We start from the raw sequence: 24280 nt of genomic DNA on the forward strand, positions 1-24280 counted from the left end.
ATTCTCTGTGATGGGAATAACCTTTAAGGGACACTCAAAGGGGTTGTCCCATCTTTGGACATTGCCCGTAGGTCAACAGGATAGGTCATAAAAGAAGAGCTATCTGGAGAACAGGGCCCTGATGTGAACAGTGAGCAGGTAGCACCTGCCTCCTTGATTCACAGATGTGAGACTTTAGAAAATAGAGTGCTAGCTCTCTTATTTTTGGAAGTGCCATAGCAGTGAATAGAGGGGATGCCACTCTGCGGATGGTGTGCACTGGTGTGCACTCTGCGGATCTGGACCCATCTGACACATCTTATCAACATACAGTAAATGTCCAAAGATGGAACAACCACTTTTAAGGTTTTTTCCCAACAATTATTGATGACCTAGCCCTGCAGTGGCGTCTAAAGAGAAAGTATGGCTGGATAAAACTTTTCCTAACTATATCAGCTGATCACTAAGGTTTCTAAAGCCCAATGGCTTGAATATAGAAAGCCACAAAAGCGGGATCAGTAGAAGATGAGGAATGTAATGAAACTAATTGGGTAGATTTATGATATCTAAACTGTTAAACGGTGCTCAATGCGGCAAGAAAATTTTACACGTGCAGAGATTTTTCAGAAATTGTCTTGTTCTCAAGGGTAATAACCTATCTGACACCCACAGAGCGGCTCATTCAGCTTTCAAAAGGAGTCAACTTAACGGCTTCATTTAGCCACCTCTTGATGACCCAAGAGAAGAAACTCCTTTCTTCCAAGGTTGTGCGCTCATAACGTGCTCCTATTGTACTCCTGGGATGTGTTCATTAGCAAAAAAATCAATTCAGCGGCTTGCTTACCTCGTGCGGCAGCTCCCCGTACACAATTTCAGAGGTAGACAGTAGTAATATAGGAGAGAACGAGGGGATATCTTGCAGGAGCGTCAGAAATGTAGCCCTCACAGTTTCGCTGACAGCCTCCCACCAGTCGCCAATATGTGGCATGTAAACAACACTGGGTACTGTTCTCCGAGCTTCCCGGAATACCTGGAGAACCAGATCATTGAGAGTTAGAACGGTTGACAGAGATAATAAAAAATAAGAAATAAAATAATTCCCCCCACCTCCCCAAAATAAGAAAAAATTACGCTATGCTTTCTCTCGCGCCGTTCTACTACTATGAGAGGGAGCAAATTGTTTTTTTTGCGGACCATATGCGGAACCATTCAGTTCAATGAGTCCGCAAAAAAACAGAAGTTACTCCATGTGCATTCCGTTTCCGTATGTCTGTATTTGCGTTCGGCAAAAAAAATAGAACATGTCCTATTACTGCCTGCATTACGGACAAGGATAGTACTGTTCTATGAAGGGCCAGCTGTTCTGTTCCGCAAAATACAGATTGCACACGGATGTCATCCGTATTTTTGGCGGACCGCAAAATACATACGGTCGTGTGCATGAGCCCTTAAAGTGAGTTATTTCAGTTAGATGAGGTTATCCTAGGTCATCAATATCAGATCAGAGGAGGTCTGAAACCCTGGACCCCCGCCAATCAACTGTTAAAAGGCAAGGCACTCAGTGAGCGCCATGGCCTCTGCCTAGGCCATGTGACATCACCGTACATCGGTCACGTGGCCTAGTTGCAGCATGGCACCGTTGAAGTGAATGGAGCTGGGCAGCAATAACAAGCACAACCACTCTATGTGCAGGGAGCCAGCTGCGTTCAAGAAAACTCTGGTGAGAGCCACAGCTCTCAGTAACAGGTGATCGGAGGGATACCGGGACTCGGACCCTGCTGATCTGATGATGATAACCTACCCTGAGGACAAGTCATCATATATTACTGGACAACTCAGATCGATGGTGGTCAGACCGTTGAAGCTCCTACCAATCACATTAACAGGTACCCTGCACCCTGTAAAGGAGTGGCAGGTTGAGCACTGACGCCCCAATCCTTCTGTATGGGACTGCTGGAGAGAGCTAAATACAGTGCTCGGCTACTTCTGGCAGCCCCCACTGGGATGCCCAGCGATCTGTTATGCCATATCCTGTGGATTGGGAATAACTTCATCTAACTTAAACCACCCCTTTAATGTGCATAGTTTTGTAAGCGGGCAATAAAGTTTTAGTTAATCAAAAAATGAGATTTACACCAGATTTGTATTACATTTTGGGTGTATTTAATGCTTTTATAGGACTGTAAACATGCTACCATTTACTTGGGCACTGGAGCACACAAGTTTTCCACAGCTCTCATAACTTTGCTGTACAGACTGACAAGGCCAGCAGAGTCATCTCCCCAGACCTGAGCACCACAGCATCCCCCATTGACCAGGTCAAATCTCAGGATTGGTACTGCGGTACGTTTACAAAGTAACTTGATGAGTATGAGGTCCATCCCCACTTACATGCCCTTTATTAGCGGAGTCGGCATTTGGCCTCTGATCACAACAGGAGCCCTGCACAAAGGCAGGGGTACATTTCTATTTGATGTGGGGGTACACACAGCGAGAGGAGCCCTTTTTGTACTGCTGAGGACCGCAGTCATCCCTCCATGTCCGCTGGGAAATAAGAGTGTTTGTAGCCCCAAGGAAGAAGCATAATGAAGACTGCCCCGGCATCTGTCTACTAACCTGGGCACAAGACTCCTCAGGAGTTTTAGCGCTGACTGAGTAAAGTGCTGGTAGGTCCAATCTATGCACAGAGAACTTTTCAAGAATGTGCAACACAGCTGGAGCAAGGTGCGAGGTCTGGCCTGAGCCGGGCTCCCCACACAGGAGAAACCTGGGCCGGTAAGAGGTCGGCTGGTGACGAGCTGAACTGTAAAAACAAGACGTGTGTTTGTGAACGCAAATAACACAGTTCAAAATCCATCGTCAATGGCAGGTCCCACCTAAACTGGGAATGAGCACCAACACAAAGTGCCCACTTCAACGCCAACACAATAGGATATGAAGGGGAAAGGCAGCCTGGCAGCAGTCCCACCAATGCATTCCCGTCTGTACCTCTGTTGAGTAAGTTTCCACTTTTTGGGTGGGGAACCCATCTTAAAGATGGGGTCAATGTGACAAAAAAAAAAAAAAAAGCCAGGTCCTACGACCACTCCATAAAAGACAGCCCTTGTGTACCCTCCCATTCCCAGCCACTCACGTTGTAAAGTGGAGGAAGGGCTTGTGGGGAGCAGCTGGCTGTTTCTTTGGTGATCCTGAGACAGAACTCACATCAAATATGGACAACGGGCTCTCGTCCTCGCTGTCTTCAAGGAGGAGGCTTGCGTCGTCTGGAGACAAGAAAACATGTGTCAGAACAGGACAAATTTCAGTATATACGGTCCCAAAGTCAGGAACCTTCCAAATGCAGAGAGACGACAGTAAATATTCACTAGAAATCACCTTTCCCAGGTGGATGCTACAATAGTGACTTAATCTCGCCCCTGCTGATTGTTTTAGGGTCAATGCAGAAATCCTCCATCCTGACAAACAGTCTTGTGGAGAACACCATTAGGTAACAGGAGCAGGACAATTGCTGAGAGCAGAGGGGGAGGCTCCTGCTGCACACCGATGCCATACAGCCAGACCTTCCAATATTACAGATGCACCAGCGCCTCATATTCCTGTTCGGGTGGTTATACACCAGGTGCAAACAATGGCAAATTAAAGAGGTTGTCTGGGATTAGAAAAAAAACCACACCAGTCCACAGGTCGTGTCTAGTACTGCAGCTTAGCTCTAGTCGCTTTAAAGGGGCTGCAATACCAGACAAAACCCCAGGACAAGTGTGGCGCTGCTTCTGGAAAGTCATTATAACCCTTTACTACCCGTTTAACCCCTTTCTGACGCAACAATTCTCAGTTTTTGCACTTGTTACCTGCCTTCCTGGAGCCATAAGTTTTTTTTTTTTTTCCCCCGTTCGCATAGGCGTATGAGGGCTTGTTTTTTGCGGGACATGTTGTATTTTCTAATGTCTCCATTTAACATGGCATAGAACAGGGATGGCCAAACTGCGGCTCTCCAGCTTTTGTAAAACTACAACTCCCACCATGCCCTGCTATAGGCTGAATGCTGGAGAGCCTCCGGTTGGCCATCCCTGGTAGAATGTAGTGGGGAAAACTAAATTCAAAACGGGGCGGAATAGGAAAAATAAAAATAAAAAAGCAATTCTGCCTAAGTTTTACGTTTTTCACTATGCGGTAAAATTGACTTGTGCTCTTCATTCTCCTGGTCAGTGTGATTATGGCGATACCACATATGTATAGTTTTTCTTGTGTTTTAATACTAAAAACTTTTCAGAAAATTCATTTTTTTTCTTTTCACCGTCATACTGTGACCCCCATAACTATTTTTTTTATAGTTATGTCTACGGAGATGTGTGGGGGCTCATTTTCTGCGGGACAATCTGTAGTTTTTGTTAACACCATTTTGGGGTGTGTGACTTTTTAACCACTTATTACATTTTTTTTTGTAGGTAAAGTAATGAAAAAATGGCAAACCAGACATTTTTTTATTATTTTTTTTCCCCCGTTATGCCATTCACCTTACAGGATACTTTTAAAAAAAATATTTTAATAGTAAGGCTTTTTGCACGTGGTGATTTCCATGATGTTGATTTTTGCAAAAGGAGGAGATTCTAATTTCTAGTTTTTAAAAAATATATAAATATTTTTTTTACTTTTTATTAAGTCTCGAAGAGGACCACAACATGCAGTTATCAGATTGCAATTTGTATAGGGTAAGGGAGTTTTCTTCATTATCCTATAAAGAAATAGCTGTATTACAATTTAGTCCTAATACAGGCTCATTACTTTAAAGGAAAGCCTCCCCCGATCTCCAATGCGGGGTAGGAGTTCCGGCCTGTCAAACTAGCACTTCTGGGTTTCCGGCTTCTCAGATGCTGTGGTTACATTTGACCACGGCATCGGAGAGGTTAAATATATGAAACAGCAGGCACCCACTAGCTATGGCGCTGGAGTGGGCGCCATCATTAAAGACACATGTACGGCGGATGTCGTGAAGGGGGTAAAACTTACTAGAGAATTTGTTTTGCCTTTATTAGAGTATTGCATATATACGAGTGAAGTCACCAAAGCACACGGGATGATCATTACCGTCCTTCTTGTGGTCTCTGCTGAACTCAGCGTGAGGAAACACTTTGTGCAGGGCGCAGAGTATGTCCGAAAAGGTCCTCTGGAGCAACGGCCTTATGACAAGCGAGAGAGCGTGCCCAGGAGACATCACAGCACGTTGAGAAGCAGGCACAATATTTTTCATTGCATGGTAGAAATCGTGGGCACCAAGAACAACTGAAGAAATGTCCAGCTGTAGCTTCTGACTGCTGGCATAGATCTGGGGATAGCGCCGGCGAAGGGCAATCAAGGCAGCCTCAGTGCAAAGTGCTTTAATGTCAGCTCCACAGTAGCCTGCAGTGTAATAAACATAGGTTAGAAGAAGGAACTGGCTATCAGCCATGACCTAGGAGGTCCAAGGCTCCACCAATCATCAACCATGTAAAAACGCACTCAATAGTAAAAAAATTAATAAATTAGATTACAAATAAATAAATAATCATAATAATGAAAAAAAATGTTAACGTACTAAAAAAAAATTATATATAATAAATGATGTGGCAGTATCATTAGTTGGTGGCACCTGACTTTATAATACTTTTTACATGTGACAGAGAAGCCACAATTTTGCAGTGGTGTGGGTATGTGAGTTACGATCCCCACTCACGGCTAGAGGAGCCCTGGCCCACGTCTAAAGATCAGATTAAGGGTTCATTCACATGTCCGCAAAATGGATCCGGATCCGTTCAACTACGTTGCAGAACAGATCCAGACCTATTCATTTTCAACGGGGCCGGAAAAGATGCGAACAGCACACAGTGTGCTGTCCACAACCGCACTTCCGTTCCGCAAAAAATAGAACATGTCCTATTCTTGTCCGCAGACACGGACAAGAAAAGGCCTTTCTATTAAAGTGCCGGCCATGTGCGGTCCACAAAATGCGGAACGCACATGGCCAGTGTCCGTGTCTTGCGGATCGCAAAACACTTGTGGACATGTGAATGGACCCAAAGGCTAGAGCTACATGGCAACATGTGTCGCCTGACACCATTTGTAATGATAGTCAAAGGTGTTGCGCTGCGACACGACCGTTGCAAAAAAAACCCATCCAAGTTGGATTTCTATGTGACGGTCACGTCGCAGTTGGCCACATGTCACCATTGACTATCATTACAAAAAAATGTTGTGCAACATGAATGTCACAGGGTAGTTGTACCTTTATTGTTTAAGCCCAGCCTAAATGTTCGCGGTCCCATAGTAAATGGGGCTGAAGGTGTCAGATCAAAAATTCTCAAGACTAGGGCAGAAGTTCTAGAAACGCACAAAGTCAATTGTATACAAGCTCCACTAGTAATATAAGACTCGCATGTGAACTCAAGAGTACTTGGCATATACCTGTAGATTTTGGATAACTGTTTGGTAAACTAAATCTCCCGGTAACGATGAGATATTACAATGGCATACATACAAAACAGAACAAACCTCCATCTTGTGCCCGGTCACAAAAAGCAAGGGTCCTGTACTCAGTGTCAATGCAACAGAAGAAAACTTCCTAAATGCTTCCCCCCTGTTCCTAATGCTCCTCATTATGACCGGTCAGGGTGCCAGCTAGAAAACGGCAACCTATCCTAAATATAATCTATGGGATAATATGACATAGCCGCAGGGGCCCCTTAGAGGGGTTGCAGCATGACAAACGTATCTACTTGTACACAGGATAGGGATAAGTGTCTGTTCGGTGCGCATAGGATCGCTATGGCCCCAGCTGATCGCTACAACGTAGGCCCGTATTCCCCATTTCAACGGTGCAGCAGACATTAGTGAGTGTCCACCACTCCAACTGTATAGGGACTACCAAAAGGTAGGTGTCTGCCACTCGGTTCAAACTGAACACAGGCCCCTGTTCCAATGATGAGCGGAAGCCCTATTGTTCGGACCCCTGCAGAGGAGTCACTCATCCCCATCTTATGGATAAGGGAATAAGTTGTAGTCATGGGACGACCCCTTTAACAGGACACTCCAACCAAATATATACAAGGAGAGTAGTGAAAATGAATGACACCTTGAAAACTAAAAGGTTCAAAAGTCAGCGTAGATTAAAGGGGTTGTGTCATCTCAGACTGACACCATAAAGTCAGATGTAAGACCCACATCTATTTCCAGAATGGGCACTGGGTATCCGAGGCTTGTCCTTCCTTCATTTCTATGGGAGTTCCAGAAATAGTCCATTTGCCGCAGTCCCATAGAAATAAATGGAGGGCAGCCGGGCATGCACAACTGCTCTAGGCTTACTTCCCCATCGTAGTTATGTGCCATCAAAGTCTGAGAGGAGACACCCCCTTTAATTTCATATAGTGGTCAGAGGTTGGTTTTTCCAATACAGATCTCTAAATCCTCTGTACAGAGTGTAAAATTAAGTCAGTGTCACACCACCATGTCTGAGAAGATGAACACTACAGCCAGCCGCATGCCGATCCAAGCATTGAATACTGGGACTGTTCTGAATTGCATTACTGTGACACTTACTATACATAGAAATTTGAGATGTTAGCAGATATTTTAATCTAAATTACCTTAACCCATCTGCCAATGACAAAAAACTCTTCAGGTGGAAGTTACACCATCTGATTTGCCTCTCTTGGTGCTGGGCCTACAAAACGAAGGGCTTACAGAAGTGTTCCTCAACTCCAGTCCTCAGGACCCACCTGCCAGTCCCGATTTGACAATGTCCCACATAACAAATGCCTGTGGTAAGTCCTGATGAGGACACCAATTGTACCACTTGCACAATACTAAGGAAATCCTGAAAACATGGCTGACAGGTGGGCCCCGAGGACTGGAGTTGATGAACACTGGCTTCCAGGATCTGGAAATGCTCTGCTTTTTGGGTTTTCATTGCACATTTAGAGCAGTGGCTGCCTCCATACCGGCCTGTGCACACCTACCCATCAGTCCAAGGGTTTTAACCCCTTAAGAACCCTCGCTGTATATGTACGGCGGTGGTAGACGCGACTTAAGGACCAGAAACATACATGTACGACGGGCTGATCGGGCGGGTGCAGGAGCTGCGCCGGCCCAATCAGCAGCACGGACCGGGCAGTCATTGACAGCCGGGCTCCTGTTGCATACGCTGGCATCGGTGTATCAAAGCTGACCGTGGCATGCAGAAGGTTCGGGAGGGTACGGGTGACCTCCACTTTCCCATCGGGTTCCCGCGCTGCAGTGGCAGGGACCAGATGGCAGAGAAAGCAAGCCCGATGCCTTCCATAGGCATCGGGGCTTTCCTCCTACGGAAACCTGTGAGACCCAGCCCTTAGGCAGGGTCTCGCAGGCAGGCTGTCAGCAACCGGCTCTACAAAAATATCACATGATCCACCCCCTCACCTGAACGCCATATAAAAAATAAAAATAAAAAAAAGAAGGGGTTAAAAACATTTCTTTTGTCACCTTACATCACAAAAAGTGTAACACCAAGCGACCCAAAAGCCGTATGCACCCCCCAAAATCATACCAAACTGTCACCTCGCCCGCAAAAAATTAGCCCCTACATAAAACAATCGGGCAAAAAATTAAAAAGCTATGGCTCTCAAACTACGGAGACAATTTTTTTGTTAAAAAAATGCTGTTATTGTGTAAAACTTAAATAAGAAAAAAGTATACATATTGTGTATCGCTGCTGTCATGAAGTACAATATGTAATGAGAAAATCTCAGAATGGCCTGGATAAGTAAAAGCGTTAAAGTCATCACAAAATAAAGGGACACATCAGATTTGCAAAAAATGGCCTGGTCCTTAAGGTGAAAAATGGCAGGGTCCTGAAGGTGTTCATGACCGCAACGTGTAGATGGATCCAACGTGCTCCGAGTACACTTTACATGCATAGGCCCAGGAAAGGAAAGTCTGCTCACATCTGATGTCCAGTGGGCCTGCAGAATTCGGTCAAAATGTGCGCTTACAATCTCAAATTTGTATACATAGTAAACAGCAGTAATGCAATCCATCAAGCAGGGTGCCGCGCCGTGTAGTGCTTGCTTGCGCTGTACAGGGATATGAATCCCAGGTCATAATCACAGCAGACCATGTGAGCAGTGGTGGGAATAGATAATGGATTCTCCTAATTGTAATTATACAACTCACCAACGCATTTTTCTGCTAGTTCCTCTAGGAACGCATCAGACAATTTGGGATTCCAGTCCCTGGTGTGGATCTGTAAAATGTGCTTTCTTGCCTGAGGAAATAAACCCCACATACTGTATTAAGCAGAATTTAGTACATAAAGGGAACCATTGTGACACTGCATTATAAGGCCACACACTGCAGAACCTCTCTCACTACGACAAACATAAAATTAAAGCAGTTGAGGACTGGAAAAACATGGCCGTTTTCCTCCATAGAAAGAGCCATAAACAGTCTGATACCTGACAGTTCAAGTAAGTTACATGATCTCACCCAGTTCAGGAAAGGATCAAGTGATGTAGCCTGTGGAGTGTTAAGGGCTTGTTCACACAGTGACATTTTCATGCAGATTTCAGTGCATACATATTCGGGGGCAAAAATTGTCCACAAGCCATGTTTAATTGATTTTTGTAAAAAAAATGTACACTTGCCAATTTTTGCTCAGGAACTGGTGGACGCAGAGGAGCAGAATCTAGAGCTGCATATCCAGGGCAGAAATCTAAGGCATCTTCCACACAGGCGAGTTTTCCGCACGGGTGCAATGCGTGAGGTTAACGCATTTAACCCGCACTGAATCCGGATCCATTCATTTCTATGGGGCTGTGAACATGAGCGGTGATTTTCACGCATCACTTGTGCGTTGCATGAAAATCGCAGCATGCTCTATATTGTGCGTTTTTCACACAACGCAGGCCCCATAGAAGTGAATGGGGCTGCGTGAAAATCGCTAGCAAGTGCGAATGCGGTGCAATTTTCACGCATAATTGCTAGGAGATGATCGGGACCCGATCATTATTTTCCCTTATAACATGGTTATAAGGGAAAATAGCATTCTTACTACAGAATGCAAAGTAAATTAGAGACGGAGGGTTTGAAAAAAAATAAAATAAATTATTAACCTTGCCTCATCAACTTGTTTGCGATGCCAGTCTCTTCTTCATTCTTCTTCCTTGATGACTTGGTAGGAAAAGGACCTTTGGTAATGTCACTGCACTCATCACATGGTCCATCACAATGGTGATGGACCATGTGATGAGTGCAGTGACATCACCAAAGGTCCTTTTCCTCCCAGGTCATCAAGGAAGACGATGAGCCGGGCAGAGCAAACAAATGGACGAGGAGAGTTTAATTATTATTTTTTTTAACCCCTCCACCCCCTAATTTACTTTGCATCCTGTAGAAACCGGTAGAAGCCGCTTCAAACCGGTAGAAGCCGCTTCAAACCGGTAGAAGCCGCTTCAAACCGGTAGAAGCCGCTTCAAACCGGTAGAAGCCGCTTCAAACCGGTAGAAGCCGCTTCAAACCGGTAGAAGCCGCTTCAAACCGGTAGAAGCCGCTTCAAACCGGTAGAAGCCGCTTCAAACCGGTAGAAGCCGCTTCAAACCGGTAGAAGCCGCTTCAAACCGGTAGAAGCCGCTTCAAACCGGTAGAAGCCGCTTCAAACCGGTAGAAGCCGCTTCAAACCGGTAGAAGCCGCTTCAAACCGGTAGAAGCCGCTTCAAACCGGTAGAAGCCGCTTCAAACCGGTAGAAGCCGCTTCAAACCGGTAGAAGCCGCTTCAAACCGGTAGAAGCCGCTTCAAACCGGTAGAAGCCGCTTCAAACCGGTAGAAGCCGCTTCAAACCGGTAGAAGCCGCTTCAAACCGGTAGAAGCCGCTTCAAACCGGTAGAAGCCGCTTCAAACCGGTAGAAGCCGCTTCAAACCGGTAGAAGCCGCTTCAAACCGGTAGAAGCCGACGAGCCGGGCAGCGCAAACAAGTGGATGAGGAGAGTTTAATTATTATAATTTTTTTAAACCCCTCCACCCCCAATTTACTTTGCATCCTGTAGAAACCGCTTCAAACCAAGGAAGACGACGGGCCGGGCAGCGCAAACAAGTGGATGTGGAGAGTTTAATTATTATTATTTTTTAAACCCCTCCACCCCCAATTTACTTTGCATTCTGTAGAAACCGCTTCAAACCGGTAGAAACCGCTTCAAACCGGTAGAAACCGCTTCAAACCGGTAGAAACCGCTTCAAACCGGTAGAAACCGCTTCAAACCGGTAGAAACCGCTTCAAACCGGTAGAAACCGCTTCAAACCGGTAGAAACCGCTTCAAACCGGTAGAAACCGCTTCAAACCGGTAGAAACCGCTTCAAACCAAGGAAGACGATGAGCCGGGCAGCGCAAACAAGTGGATGAGGAGAGTTTAATTATTATTATTTTCTTAAACCCCTCCACCCCCAATTTACTTTGCATCCTGTAGAAACCGGTAGAAACCGCTTCAAACCGCTAGAAACCGCTTCAAACCGCTAGAAACCGCTTCAAACCGCTAGAAACCGCTTCAAACCAAGGAAGACGACGAGCCGGGCAGCGCAAACAAGTGGATGAGGAGAGTTTAATAATTATTATTTTCTTAAACCCCTCCACCCCCAATTTACTTTGCATCCTGTAGAAACCGCTTCAAACCAAGGAAGACGACGAGCCGGGCAGCGCAAACAAGTGGATGAGGAGAGTTTAATAATTATTATTTTTTTTAACCCCTCCACCCCCAATTTACTTTGCATTCTGTAGAAACCGCTTCAAACCGGTAGAAACCGCTTCAAACCGGTAGAAACCGCTTCAAACCAAGGAAGACGATGAGCCGGGCAGCGCAAACAAGTGGATGAGGAGAGTTTAATTATTATTATTTTCTTAAACCCCTCCACCCCCAATTTACTTTGCATCCTGTAGAAACCGGTAGAAACCGCTTCAAACCGCTAGAAACCGCTTCAAACCGCTAGAAACCGCTTCAAACCGCTAGAAACCGCTTCAAACCGCTAGAAACCGCTTCAAACCAAGGAAGACGACGAGCCGGGCAGCGCAAACAAGTGGATGAGGAGAGTTTAATTATTATTATTTTCTTAAACCCCTCCACCCCCAATTTACTTTGCATCCTGTAGAAACCGCTTCAAACCAAGGAAGACGACGAGCCGGGCAGCGCAAACAAGTGGATGAGGAGAGTTTAATAATAATTTTTTTTTTTAACCCCTCCACCCCCAATTTACTTTGCATTCTGTAGAAACCGCTTCAAACCGGTAGAAACCGCTTCAAACCGGTAGAAACCGCTTCAAACCGGTAGAAACCGCTTCAAACCGGTAGAAACCGCTTCAAACCGGTAGAAACCGCTTCAAACCGCTAGAAACCGCTTCAAACCGCTAGAAACCGCTTCAAACCGCTAGAAACCGCTTCAAACCGCTAGAAACCGCTTCAAACCGCTAGAAACCGCTTCAAACCAAGGAAGACGACGAGCCGGGCAGCGCAAACAAGTGGATGAGGAGAGTTTAATTATTATTTTTTTAAACCCCTCCACCCCCAATTTACTTTGCATCCGGTAGAAACCGCTTCAAACCGGTAGAAACCGCTTCAAACCGGTAGAAACCGCTAGAAACCGCTTCAAACCGGTAGAAACCGCTTCAAACCGGTAGAAACCGCTTCAAACCAAGTAAGACGACGAGCCGGGCAGCGCAAACAAGTGGATGAGGAGAGTTTAATTATTATTATTTTCTTAAACCCCTCCACCCCCAATTTACTTTGCATCCGGTAGAAACCGCTTCAAACCGGTAGAAACCGCTTCAAACCGGTAGAAACCGCTTCAAACCAAGGAAGACGATGAGCCGGGCAGCGCAAACAAGTGGATGAGGAGAGTTTAATTATTATTATTTTCTTAAACCCCTCCACCCCCAATTTACTTTGCATCCTGTAGAAACCGGTAGAAACCGCTTCAAACCGGTAGAAACCGCTTCAAACCGCTAAAAACCGCTTCAAACCGCTAGAAACCGCTTCAAACCGCTAGAAACCGCTTCAAACCGCTAGAAACCGCTTCAAACCAAGGAAGACGACGAGCCGGGCAGCGCAAACAAGTGGATGAGGAGAGTTTAATTATTATTTTCTTAAACCCCTCCACCCCCAATTTACTTTGCATCCTGTAGAAACCGCTAGAAACCGCTTCAAACCGCTAGAAACCGCTTCAAACCGCTAGAAACCGCTTCAAACCGCTAGAAACCGCTTCAAACCAAGGAAGACGACGAGCCGGGCAGCGCAAACAAGTGGATGAGGAGAGTTTAATTATTATTATTTTCTTAAACCCCTCCACCCCCAATTTACTTTGCATCCTGTAGAAACCGCTAGAAACCGCTTCAAACCGGTAGAAACCGCTTCAAACCGGTAGAAACCGCTTCAAACCGGTAGAAACCGCTTCAAACCGGTAGAAACCGCTTCAAACCGGTAGAAACCGCTTCAAACCGGTAGAAACCGCTTCAAACCGGTAGAAACCGCTTCAAACCGGTAGAAACCGCTTCAAACCGGTAGAAACCGCTTCAAACCGGTAGAAACCGCTTCAAACCGCTTCAAACCGCTAGAAACCGCTTCAAACCGCTAGAAACCGCTTCAAACCGCTAGAAACCGCTTCAAACCGCTAGAAACCGCTTCAAACCGCTAGAAACCGCTAGAAACCGCTTCAAACCAAGGAAGACGACGAGCCGGGCAGCGCAAACAAGTGGATGAGGAGAGTTTAATTATTATTATTTTCTTAAACCCCTCCACCCCCAATTTACTTTGCATCCGGTAGAAGCCGGTAGAAACCGCTTCAAACCGGTAGAAACCGCTTCAAACCAAGGAAGACGACGAGCCGGGCAGCGCAAACAAGTGGATGAGGAGAGTTTAATTATTATTATTTTCTTAAACCCCTCCACCCCCAATTTACTTTGCATCCGGTAGAAGCCGCTTCAAACCGGTAGAAACCGCTTCAAACCGGGAGAAACCGCTTCAAACCAAGTAAGACGACGAGCCGGGCAGCGCAAACAAGTGGATGAGGAGAGTTTAATTATTATTATTTTCTTAAACCCCTCCACCCCCAATTTACTTTGCATCCGGTAGAAGCCGGTAGAAACCGCTTCAAACCGGTAGAAACCGCTTCAAACCAAGGAAGACGACGAGCCGGGCAGCGCAAACAAGTGGATGAGGAGAGTTTAATTATTATTATTTTTTTAAACCCCTCCACCCCCAATTTACTTTGCATCCGGTAGAAGCCGCTTCAAACCGGTAGAAGCCGCTTCAAACCAAGGAAGACGACGAGCCGGGCAGCGCAAACAAGTGGATGAGGAGAGTTTAATTATTATTTTTTTAAACCCCTCCACCCCCAATTTACTTTGCATCCGGTAGAAACCGCTTCAAACCGGTAGAAACCGCTTCAAACCGGTAGAAACCGCTTCAAACCGGTAGAAACCGCTTCAAACCGGTAGAAACCGCTTCAAACCGGTAGAAACCGCTTCAAACCGGTAGAAACCGCTTCAAACCGGTAGAAACCGCTTCAAACCAAGGAAGACGACGAGCCGGGCAGCGCAAACAAGTGGATGAGGAGAGTTTAATTATTATTATTAGAAACCGCTTCAAACCGGTAGAAACCGCTTCAAACCGGTAGAAACCGCTTCAAACCGGTAGAAACCGCTTCAAACCGGTAGAAACCGCTTCAAACCGGTAGAAACCGCTTCAAACCGGTAGAAACCGCTTCAAACCGGTAGAAACCGCTTCAAACCGGTAGAAACCGCTTCAAACCGGTAGAAACCGCTTCAAACCGGTAGAAACCGCTTCAAACCGGTAGAAACCGCTTCAAACCGGTAGAAACCGCTTCAAACCGGTAGAAACCGCTTCAAACCAAGGAAGACGACGAGCCGGGCAGCGCAAACAAGTGGATGAGGAGAGTTTAATTATTATTATTTTCTTAAATCCCTCCACCCCCAATTTACTTTGCATCCTGTAGAAACCGGTAGAAACCGCTTCAAACACCGGTAGAAACCGCTTCAAACACCGGTAGAAACCGCTTCAAACACCGGTAGAAACCGCTTCAAACACCGGTAGAAACCGCTTCAAACACCGGTAGAAACCGCTTCAAACACCGGTAGAAACCGCTTCAAACACCGGTAGAAACCGCTTCAAACACCGGTAGAAACCGCTTCAAACCGGTATAAACCGCTTCAAACCAAGGAAGACGACGAGCCGGGCAGCGCAAACAAGTGGATGAGGAGAGTTTAATTATTATTATTTCCTTAAATCCCTCCACCCCCAATTTACTTTGCATCCGGTAGAAACCGCTTCAAACCGGTAGAAACCGCTTCAAACCAAGGAAGACGACGAGCCGGGCAGCGCAAACAAGTGGATGAGGAGAGCTTAATTATTATTATTTTTTAAACCCCTCCACCCCCAATTTACTTTGCATCCTGTAGAAGCCGCTTCAAACCGGTAGAAGCCGCTTCAAACCGGTAGAAGCCGCTTCAAACCGGTAGAAGCCGCTTCAAACCGGTAGAAGCCGCTTCAAACCGGTAGAAGCCGCTTCAAACCGGTAGAAGCCGCTTCAAACCGGTAGAAGCCGCTTCAAACCGGTAGAAGCCGCTTCAAACCGGTAGAAGCCGCTTCAAACCGGTAGAAGCCGCTTCAAACCGGTAGAAGCCGCTTCAAACCGGTAGAAGCCGCTTCAAACCGGTAGAAGCCGCTTCAAACCGGTAGAAGCCGCTTCAAACCGGTAGAAGCCGACGAGCCGGGCAGCGCAAACAAGTGGATAAGGAGAGTTTAATAATTATTTTTTTTAACCCCTCCACCCCCCAATTTACTTTGCATTCTGTAGAAACCGCTTCAAACCAAGGAAGACGACGAGCCGGGCAGCGCAAACAAGTGGATGAGGAGAGTTTAATAATTATTTTTTTTAACCCCTCCACCCCCCAATTTACTTTGCATTCTGTAGAAACCGCTTCAAACCAAGGAAGACGACGAGCCGGGCAGCGCAAACAAGTGGATGAGGAGAGCTTAATTATTATTATTTTTTTAACCCCTCCACCCCCAATTTACTTTGCATTCTGCAGAAACCGCTTCAAACCGCTAGAAACCGCTTCAAACCAAGGAAGACGACGAGCCGGGCAGCGCAAACAAGTGGATGAGGAGAGTTTAATTATTATTATTTTCTTAAACCCCTCCACCCCCAATTTACTTTACATCCTGTAGAAACCGGTAGAAACCGCTTCAAACCGGTAGAAACCGCTTCAAACCGGTAGAAACCGCTTCAAACCGGTAGAAACCGCTTCAAACCGGTAGAAACCGCTTCAAACCGGTAGAAACCGCTTCAAACCGGTAGAAACCGCTTCAAACCGGTAGAAACCGCTTCAAACCGGTAGAAACCGCTTCAAACCGGTAGAAACCGCTTCAAACCGGTAGAAACCGCTTCAAACCGGTAGAAACCGCTTCAAACCGGTAGAAACCGCTTCAAACCGGTAGAAACCGCTTCAAACCGGTAGAAACCGCTTCAAACCGGTAGAAACCGCTTCAAACCGGGGAAGACGATGAGCCGGGCAGCGCAAACAAGTGGATGAGGAGAGTTTAATTATTATTATTTTCTTAAACCCCTCCACCCCCAATTTACTTTGCATCCTGTAGAAACCGCTTCAAACCGCTAGAAACCGCTTCAAACCGCTAGAAACCGCTTCAAACCGCTAGAAACCGCTAGAAACCGCTAGAAACCGCTAGAAACCGCTAGAAACCAAGGAAGACGACGAGCCGGGCAGCGCAAACAAGTGGATGAGGAGAGTTTAATTATTATTATTTTCTTAAACCCCTCCACCCCCAATTTACTTTGCATCCGGTAGAAACCGCTTCAAACCGGTAGAAACCGCTTCAAACCGGTAGAAACCGCTTCAAACCGGTAGAAACCGCTTCAAACCGGTAGAAACCGCTTCAAACCGGTAGAAACCGCTTCAAACCGGTAGAAACCGCTTCAAACCGGTAGAAACCGCTTCAAACCGGTAGAAACCGCTTCAAACCAAGGAAGACGACGAGCCGGGCAGCGCAAACAAGTGGATGAGGAGAGTTTAATTATTATTATTTTCTTAAACCCCTCCACCCCCAATTTACTTTGCATCCGGTAGAAGCCGCTTCAAACCGGTAGAAGCCGCTTCAAACCGGTAGAAACCGCTTCAAACCAAGGAAGACGACGAGCCGGGCAGCGCAAACAAGTGGATGAGGAGAGTTTAATTATTATTATTTTCTTAAACCCCTCCACCCCCAATTTACTTTGCATCCTGTAGAAACCGGTAGAAACCGCTTCAAACCGGTAGAAACCGCTTCAAACCGGTAGAAACCGCTTCAAACCGGTAGAAACCGCTTCAAACCGGTAGAAACCGCTTCAAACCGGTAGAAACCGCTTCAAACCGGTAGAAACCGCTTCAAACCGGTAGAAACCGCTTCAAACCGGTAGAAACCGCTTCAAACCGGTAGAAACCGCTTCAAACCGGTAGAAACCGCTTCAAACCGGTAGAAACCGCTTCAAACCGGTAGAAACCGCTTCAAACCGGTAGAAACCGCTTCAAACCGGTAGAAACCGCTTCAAACCGGTAGAAACCGCTTCAAACCAAGGAAGACGACGAGCCGGGCAGCGCAAACAAGTGGATGAGGAGAGTTTAATTATTATTATTTTCTTAAACCGCTCCACCCCCAATTTACTTTGCATCCTGTAGAAACCGCTTCAAACCGGTAGAAACCGCTTCAAACCGGTAGAAACCGCTTCAAACCAAGGAAGACGACGAGCCGGGCAGCGCAAACAAGTGGATGAGGAGAGTTTAATTATTATTATTTTCTTAAATCCCTCCACCCCCAATTTACTTTGCATCCTGTAGAAACCCGTAGAAACCGCTTCAAACACCGGTAGAAACCGCTTCAAACACCGGTAGAAACCGCTTCAAACACCGGTAGAAACCGCTTCAAACACCGGTAGAAACCGCTTCAAACACCGGTAGAAACCGCTTCAAACACCGGTAGAAACCGCTTCAAACACCGGTAGAAACCGCTTCAAACACCGGTAGAAACCGCTTCAAACACCGGTAGAAACCGCTTCAAACACCGGTAGAAGCCGCTTCAAACCGGTAGAAGCCGCTTCAAACCGGTAGAAGCCGACGAGCCGGGCAGCGCAAACAAGTGGATGAGGAGAGTTTAATAATTATTTTTTTTAACCCCTCCACCCCCCAATTTACTTTGCATTCTGTAGAAACCGCTTCAAACCAAGGAAGACGACGAGCCGGGCAGCGCAAACAAGTGGATGAGGAGAGTTTAATAATTATTTTTTTTAACCCCTCCACCCCCCAATTTACTTTGCATTCTGTAGAAACCGCTTCAAACCAAGGAAGACGACGAGCCGGGCAGCGCAAACAAGTGGATGAGGAGAGTTTAATTAATATTATTTTTTTAACCCCTCCACCCCCAATTTACTTTGCATTCTGTAGAAACCGCTTCAAACCAAGGAAGACGACGAGCCGGGCAGCGCAAACAAGTGGATGAGGAGAGCTTAATTATTATTATTTTTTTAACCCCTCCACCCCCAATTTACTTTGCATTCTGCAGAAACCGCTTCAAACCGGTAGAAACCGCTTCAAACCGGTAGAAACCGCTTCAAACCAAGGAAGACGACGAGCCGGGCAGCGCAAACAAGTGGATGAGGAGAGCTTAATTATTATTATTTTTTTAACCCCTCCACCCCCAATTTACTTTGCATTCTGCAGAAACCGCTTCAAACCGCTAGAAACCGCTTCAAACCGGTAGAAACCGCTTCAAACCAAGGAAGACGACGAGCCGGGCAGCGCAAACAAGTGGATGAGGAGAGTTTAATTATTATTATTTTCTTAAACCCCTCCACCCCCAATTTACTTTACATCCTGTAGAAACCGGTAGAAACCGCTTCAAACCGGTAGAAACCGCTTCAAACCGGTAGAAACCGCTTCAAACCGGTAGAAACCGCTTCAAACCGGTAGAAACCGCTTCAAACCGGTAGAAACCGCTTCAAACCGGTAGAAACCGCTTCAAACCGGTAGAAACCGCTTCAAACCGGTAGAAACCGCTTCAAACCGGTAGAAACCGCTTCAAACCGGTAGAAACCGCTTCAAACCGGTAGAAACCGCTTCAAACCGGTAGAAACCGCTTCAAACCCGGGGAAGACGATGAGCCGGGCAGCGCAAACAAGTGGATGAGGAGAGTTTAATTATTATTATTTTCTTAAACCCCTCCACCCCCAATTTACTTTGCATCCTGTAGAAACCGCTTCAAACCGCTAGAAACCGCTTCAAACCGCTAGAAACCGCTTCAAACCGCTAGAAACCGCTTCAAACCGCTAGAAACCGCTAGAAACCGCTTCAAACCGCTAGAAACCGCTTCAAACCGCTAGAAACCGCTTCAAACCGCTAGAAACCGCTTCAAACCGCTAGAAACCGCTAGAAACCGCTTCAAACCGCTAGAAACCAAGGAAGACGACGAGCCGGGCAGCGCAAACAAGTGGATGAGGAGAGTTTAATTATTATTATTTTCTTAAACCCCTCCACCCCCAATTTACTTTGCATCCTGTAGAAACCGCTTCAAACCGGTAGAAACCGCTTCAAACCGGTAGAAACCGCTTCAAACCGGTAGAAACCGCTTCAAACCGGTAGAAACCGCTTCAAACCGGTAGAAACCGCTTCAAACCGGTAGAAACCGCTTCAAACCGGTAGAAACCGCTTCAAACCGGTAGAAACCGCTTCAAACCGGTAGAAACCGCTTCAAACCAAGGAAGACGACGAGCCAGGTAGCGCAAACAAGTGGATGAGGAGAGTTTAATTATTATTTTTTTAACCCCTCCACCCCCAATTTACTTTGCATTCTGTAGAAACCGCTTCAAACCAAGGAAGACGACGAGCCGGGCAGCGCAAACAAGTGGATGAGGAGAGTTTAATTATTATTATTTTCTTAAACCCCTCCACCCCCAATTTACTTTGCATCCTGTAGAAACCGCTTCAAACCGGTAGAAACCGCTTCAAACCGGTAGAAACCGCTTCAAACCGGTAGAAACCGCTTCAAACCGGTAGAAACCGCTTCAAACCGGTAGAAACCGCTTCAAACCGGTAGAAACCGCTTCAAACCGGTAGAAACCGCTTCAAACCGGTAGAAACCGCTTCAAACCGGTAGAAACCGCTTCAAACCGGTAGAAACCGCTTCAAACCGGTAGAAACCGCTTCAAACCGGTAGAAACCGCTTCAAACCGGTAGAAACCGCTTCAAACCGGTAGAAACCGCTTCAAACCGGTAGAAACCGCTTCAAACCGGTAGAAACCGCTTCAAACCGGTAGAAACCGCTTCAAACCGGTAGAAACCGCTTCAAACCGGTAGAAACCGCTTCAAACCGGTAGAAACCGCTTCAAACCGGTAGAAACCGCTTCAAACCGGTAGAAACCGCTTCAAACCGGGGAAGACGATGAGCCGGGCAGCGCAAACAAGTGGATGAGGAGAGTTTAATTATTATTATTTTCTTAAACCCCTCCACCCCCAATTTACTTTGCATCCTGTAGAAACCGCTTCAAACCGCTAGAAACCGCTTCAAACCGCTAGAAACCGCTTCAAACCGCTAGAAACCGCTTCAAACCGCTAGAAACCGCTTCAAACCGCTAGAAACCGCTAGAAACCAAGGAAGACGACGAGCCGGGCAGCGCAAACAAGTGGATGAGGAGAGTTTAATTATTATTATTTTCTTAAACCCCTCCACCCCCAATTTACTTTGCATCCTGTAGAAACCGCTTCAAACCGGTAGAAACCGCTTCAAACCGGTAGAAACCGCTTCAAACCGGTAGAAACCGCTTCAAACCGGTAGAAACCGCTTCAAACCGGTAGAAACCGCTTCAAACCGGTAGAAACCGCTTCAAACCGGTAGAAACCGCTTCAAACCGGTAGAAACCGCTTCAAACCGGTAGAAACCGCTTCAAACCAAGGAAGACGACGAGCCGGGCAGCGCAAACAAGTGGATGAGGAGAGTTTAATTATTATTATATTTTTTAACCCCTCCACCCCCAATTTACTTTGCATCCGGTAGAAGCCGCTTCAAACCGGTAGAAGCCGCTTCAAACCGGTAGAAACCGCTTCAAACCGGTAGAAACCGCTTCAAACCAAGGAAGACGACGAGCCGGGCAGCGCAAACAAGTGGATGAGGAGAGTTTAATTATTATTATTTTCTTAAACCCCTCCACCCCCAATTTACTTTGCATCCGGTAGAAACCGCTTCAAACCGGTAGAAACCGCTTCAAACCGGTAGAAACCGCTTCAAACCGGTAGAAACCGCTTCAAACCAAGGAAGACGACGAGCCGGGCAGCGCAAACAAGTGGATGAGGAGAGTTTAATTATTATTATTTTCTTAAACCGCTCCACCCCCAATTTACTTTGCATCCTGTAGAAACCGCTTCAAACCGGTAGAAACCGCTTCAAACCGGTAGAAACCGCTTCAAACCAAGGAAGACGACGAGCCGGGCAGCGCAAACAAGTGGATGAGGAGAGTTTAATTATTATTATTTTCTTAAATCCCTCCACCCCCAATTTACTTTGCATCCTGTAGAAACCGGTAGAAACCGCTTCAAACACCGGTAGAAACCGCTTCAAACACCGGTAGAAACCGCTTCAAACACCGGTAGAAACCGCTTCAAACACCGGTAGAAACCGCTTCAAACACCGGTAGAAACCGCTTCAAACACCGGTAGAAACCGCTTCAAACACCGGTAGAAACCGCTTCAAACACCGGTAGAAACCGCTTCAAACCAAGGAAGACGACGAGCCGGGCAGCGCAAACAAGTGGATGAGGAGAGCTTAATTATTATTATTTTTTAAACCCCTCCACCCCCAATTTACTTTGCATCCTGTAGAAGCCGCTTCAAACCGGTAGAAGCCGCTTCAAACCGGTAGAAGCCGCTTCAAACCGGTAGAAGCCGCTTCAAACCGGTAGAAGCCGCTTCAAACCGGTAGAAGCCGCTTCAAACCGGTAGAAGCCGCTTCAAACCGGTAGAAGCCGCTTCAAACCGGTAGAAGCCGCTTCAAACCGGTAGAAGCCGCTTCAAACCGGTAGAAGCCGCTTCAAACCGGTAGAAGCCGCTTCAAACCGGTAGAAGCCGCTTCAAACCGGTAGAAGCCGCTTCAAACCGGTAGAAGCCGCTTCAAACCGGTAGAAGCCGCTTCAAACCGGTAGAAGCCTCTTCAAACCGGTAGAAGCCGCTTCAAACCGGTAGAAGCCGCTTCAAACCGGTAGAAGCCGCTTCAAACCGGTAGAAGCCGCTTCAAACCGGTAGAAGCCGCTTCAAACCAAGGAAGACGACGAGCCAGGCAGCGCAAACAAGTGGATGAGGAGAGTTTAATTATTATTATTTTCTTAAACCCCTCCACCCCCAATTTACTTTGCATCCGGTAGAAACCGCTTCAAACCGGTAGAAACCGCTTCAAACCGGTAGAAACCGCTTCAAACCGGTAGAAACCGCTTCAAACCGGTAGAAACCGCTTCAAACCGGTAGAAACCGCTTCAAACCGGTAGAAACCGCTTCAAACCGGTAGAAACCGCTTCAAACCGGTAGAAACCGCTTCAAACCAAGGAAGACGATGAGCCGGGCAGCGCAAACAAGTGGATGAGGAGAGTTTAATTATTATTATTAACCCCTCCATCCCCAATTTACTTTGCAACGGCTAGAAACCGCTTCAAACCGGTAGAAACCGCTTCAAACCAAGGAAGACGAGCCAGGCAGCGCAAACAAGTGGATGAGGAGAGTTTAATTATTATTATTAACCCCTCCATCCCCAATTTACTTTGCATTCTGCAGAAACCGCTTCAAACCGGTAGAAGCCGCTTCAAACCGGTAGAAACCGCTTCAAACCGGTAGAAACCGCTTCAAACCGGTAGAAACCGCTTCAAACCGGTAGAAACCGCTTCAAACCAAGGAAGACGACGAGCCAGGCAGCGCAAACAAGTGGATGAGGAGAATTTTTTTTTTTTTTACCCCTCCACCCCCAATTTACTTTGCATCCGGTAGAAACCGCTTCAAACCGGTAGAAAAATCGTGCCATCTGAACATGCTCTTAGGGGGACCAGAATTTGTTCACAGCTGCTGAGTGACCGGGATCAAGACATTCTCTATGTCACTCTATAGAACCTAAAAGCACTTCTTGGTGGGCACTTTGGGCTGCTTAGTAGGTGTAATGACAGCTAATTTATGAAGACTGGTGTCTTATCCCAGTCTTGATTTGGACAGTGGTGGCATCTATTTTCTTGGCTTCTCTCTCCAGCACCGTCTGTGCACCGGTAAGGAGGTACAACTTACACCAGAACACTGGCGTAAGGCATGTTAAATCTGTTGGGCAGTGTAAGCCCTCATGCACACAGCTGTTGCCCATATTACAGCCCGCAGAATGCAGGCACCAGCCGCGTGCTCACCGTATCACGGATGCTGCGGACCCATTCCCTTAAATAGGTCCACAATCCGGAAGGTGCAGTGTGGAACAGAGGCACTGAACCAAGGAGTGCTTCTGTGGGGTTTATGTCCGTGCCTCCGCACGGCAATAAAATAGAACTTGTTCTATTTTTTTTGTGGTGCGGACGGATCACAGAACCATTTAAGATGAATGGGTCTGGATTCATTGCGGCAGCTGCATGGATAGTGCCTGTGCATTGGGGACCGCAAATTGCAGCCCCCAAGGCACGGAAAGGCAGAGCAACGGCAGTGTGCATGAGACCTAAGGCAGTGGTGGAAACTTTAGTTACTGGTTGGACTTTTTGTGCTCTCTCGTCTTGCGCGCTCACCTTCTGATCAGGTAAACTGAAAAGAAATTCCCTGTCAAATCGACCAGGTCTCCTGAGTGCTGGATCTATAGAATCAAGTCTGTTTGTAGCACCAATAACTATCATCTCGCCACGATTGTCCAACCCATCCATGAGGGCAAGCAAGGTAGACACGATAGAACTGAAAGAGAAAGAAAGTGGCATCACATACTACGCAGCGAGGCAGTGTTAGAAAATGTGCCCTGTAGGGCTACACGGTGCAAGAGATCAGGCGTCAGGACTGTGTCTATATAGAGACGCGGTGTAATGTATGACGCTGGAGCTGGTACATTCACAGCCCACATCCGTCCCATCACGCCGTCTACTTCATATTGCATCTTCATCCCGTTCACTTGATTAGCTGCAATATCCTGCACCATCGCTACCAAGTTTCCTGAACCCCCTTTAAAGAAGCACAACCACTAGACTGACAGTA

At 46.7% G+C, this 24280-nt stretch overlaps 1 protein-coding gene across 4 annotated transcripts in view; it reads right to left on the minus strand.

The window, feature by feature from the left end:
* ATAD2B (ATPase family AAA domain containing 2B) overlaps positions 1-24280 on the minus strand; it is a 136151-nt gene that overhangs the window by 40315 nt on the left and 71556 nt on the right. For all 4 annotated transcript variants that reach the window (XM_040427412.1, XM_040427411.1, XM_040427409.1 and 1 more), the window contains 6 exons: positions 23827-23986; positions 9160-9250; positions 5065-5376; positions 3113-3242; positions 2596-2782; positions 824-1009 (listed from right to left, as the gene is read on the minus strand). In XM_040427412.1, coding sequence (XP_040283346.1) covers positions 824-1009; positions 2596-2782; positions 3113-3242; positions 5065-5376; positions 9160-9250; positions 23827-23986 — 1066 coding nt within the window. The remainder of the gene's footprint in view (positions 1-823; positions 1010-2595; positions 2783-3112; positions 3243-5064; positions 5377-9159; positions 9251-23826; positions 23987-24280) is intronic.

Source organism: Bufo bufo, chromosome 4, assembly GCF_905171765.1.
Source record: "Bufo bufo chromosome 4, aBufBuf1.1, whole genome shotgun sequence".
Lineage (NCBI taxonomy): Eukaryota > Metazoa > Chordata > Amphibia > Anura > Bufonidae > Bufo > Bufo bufo.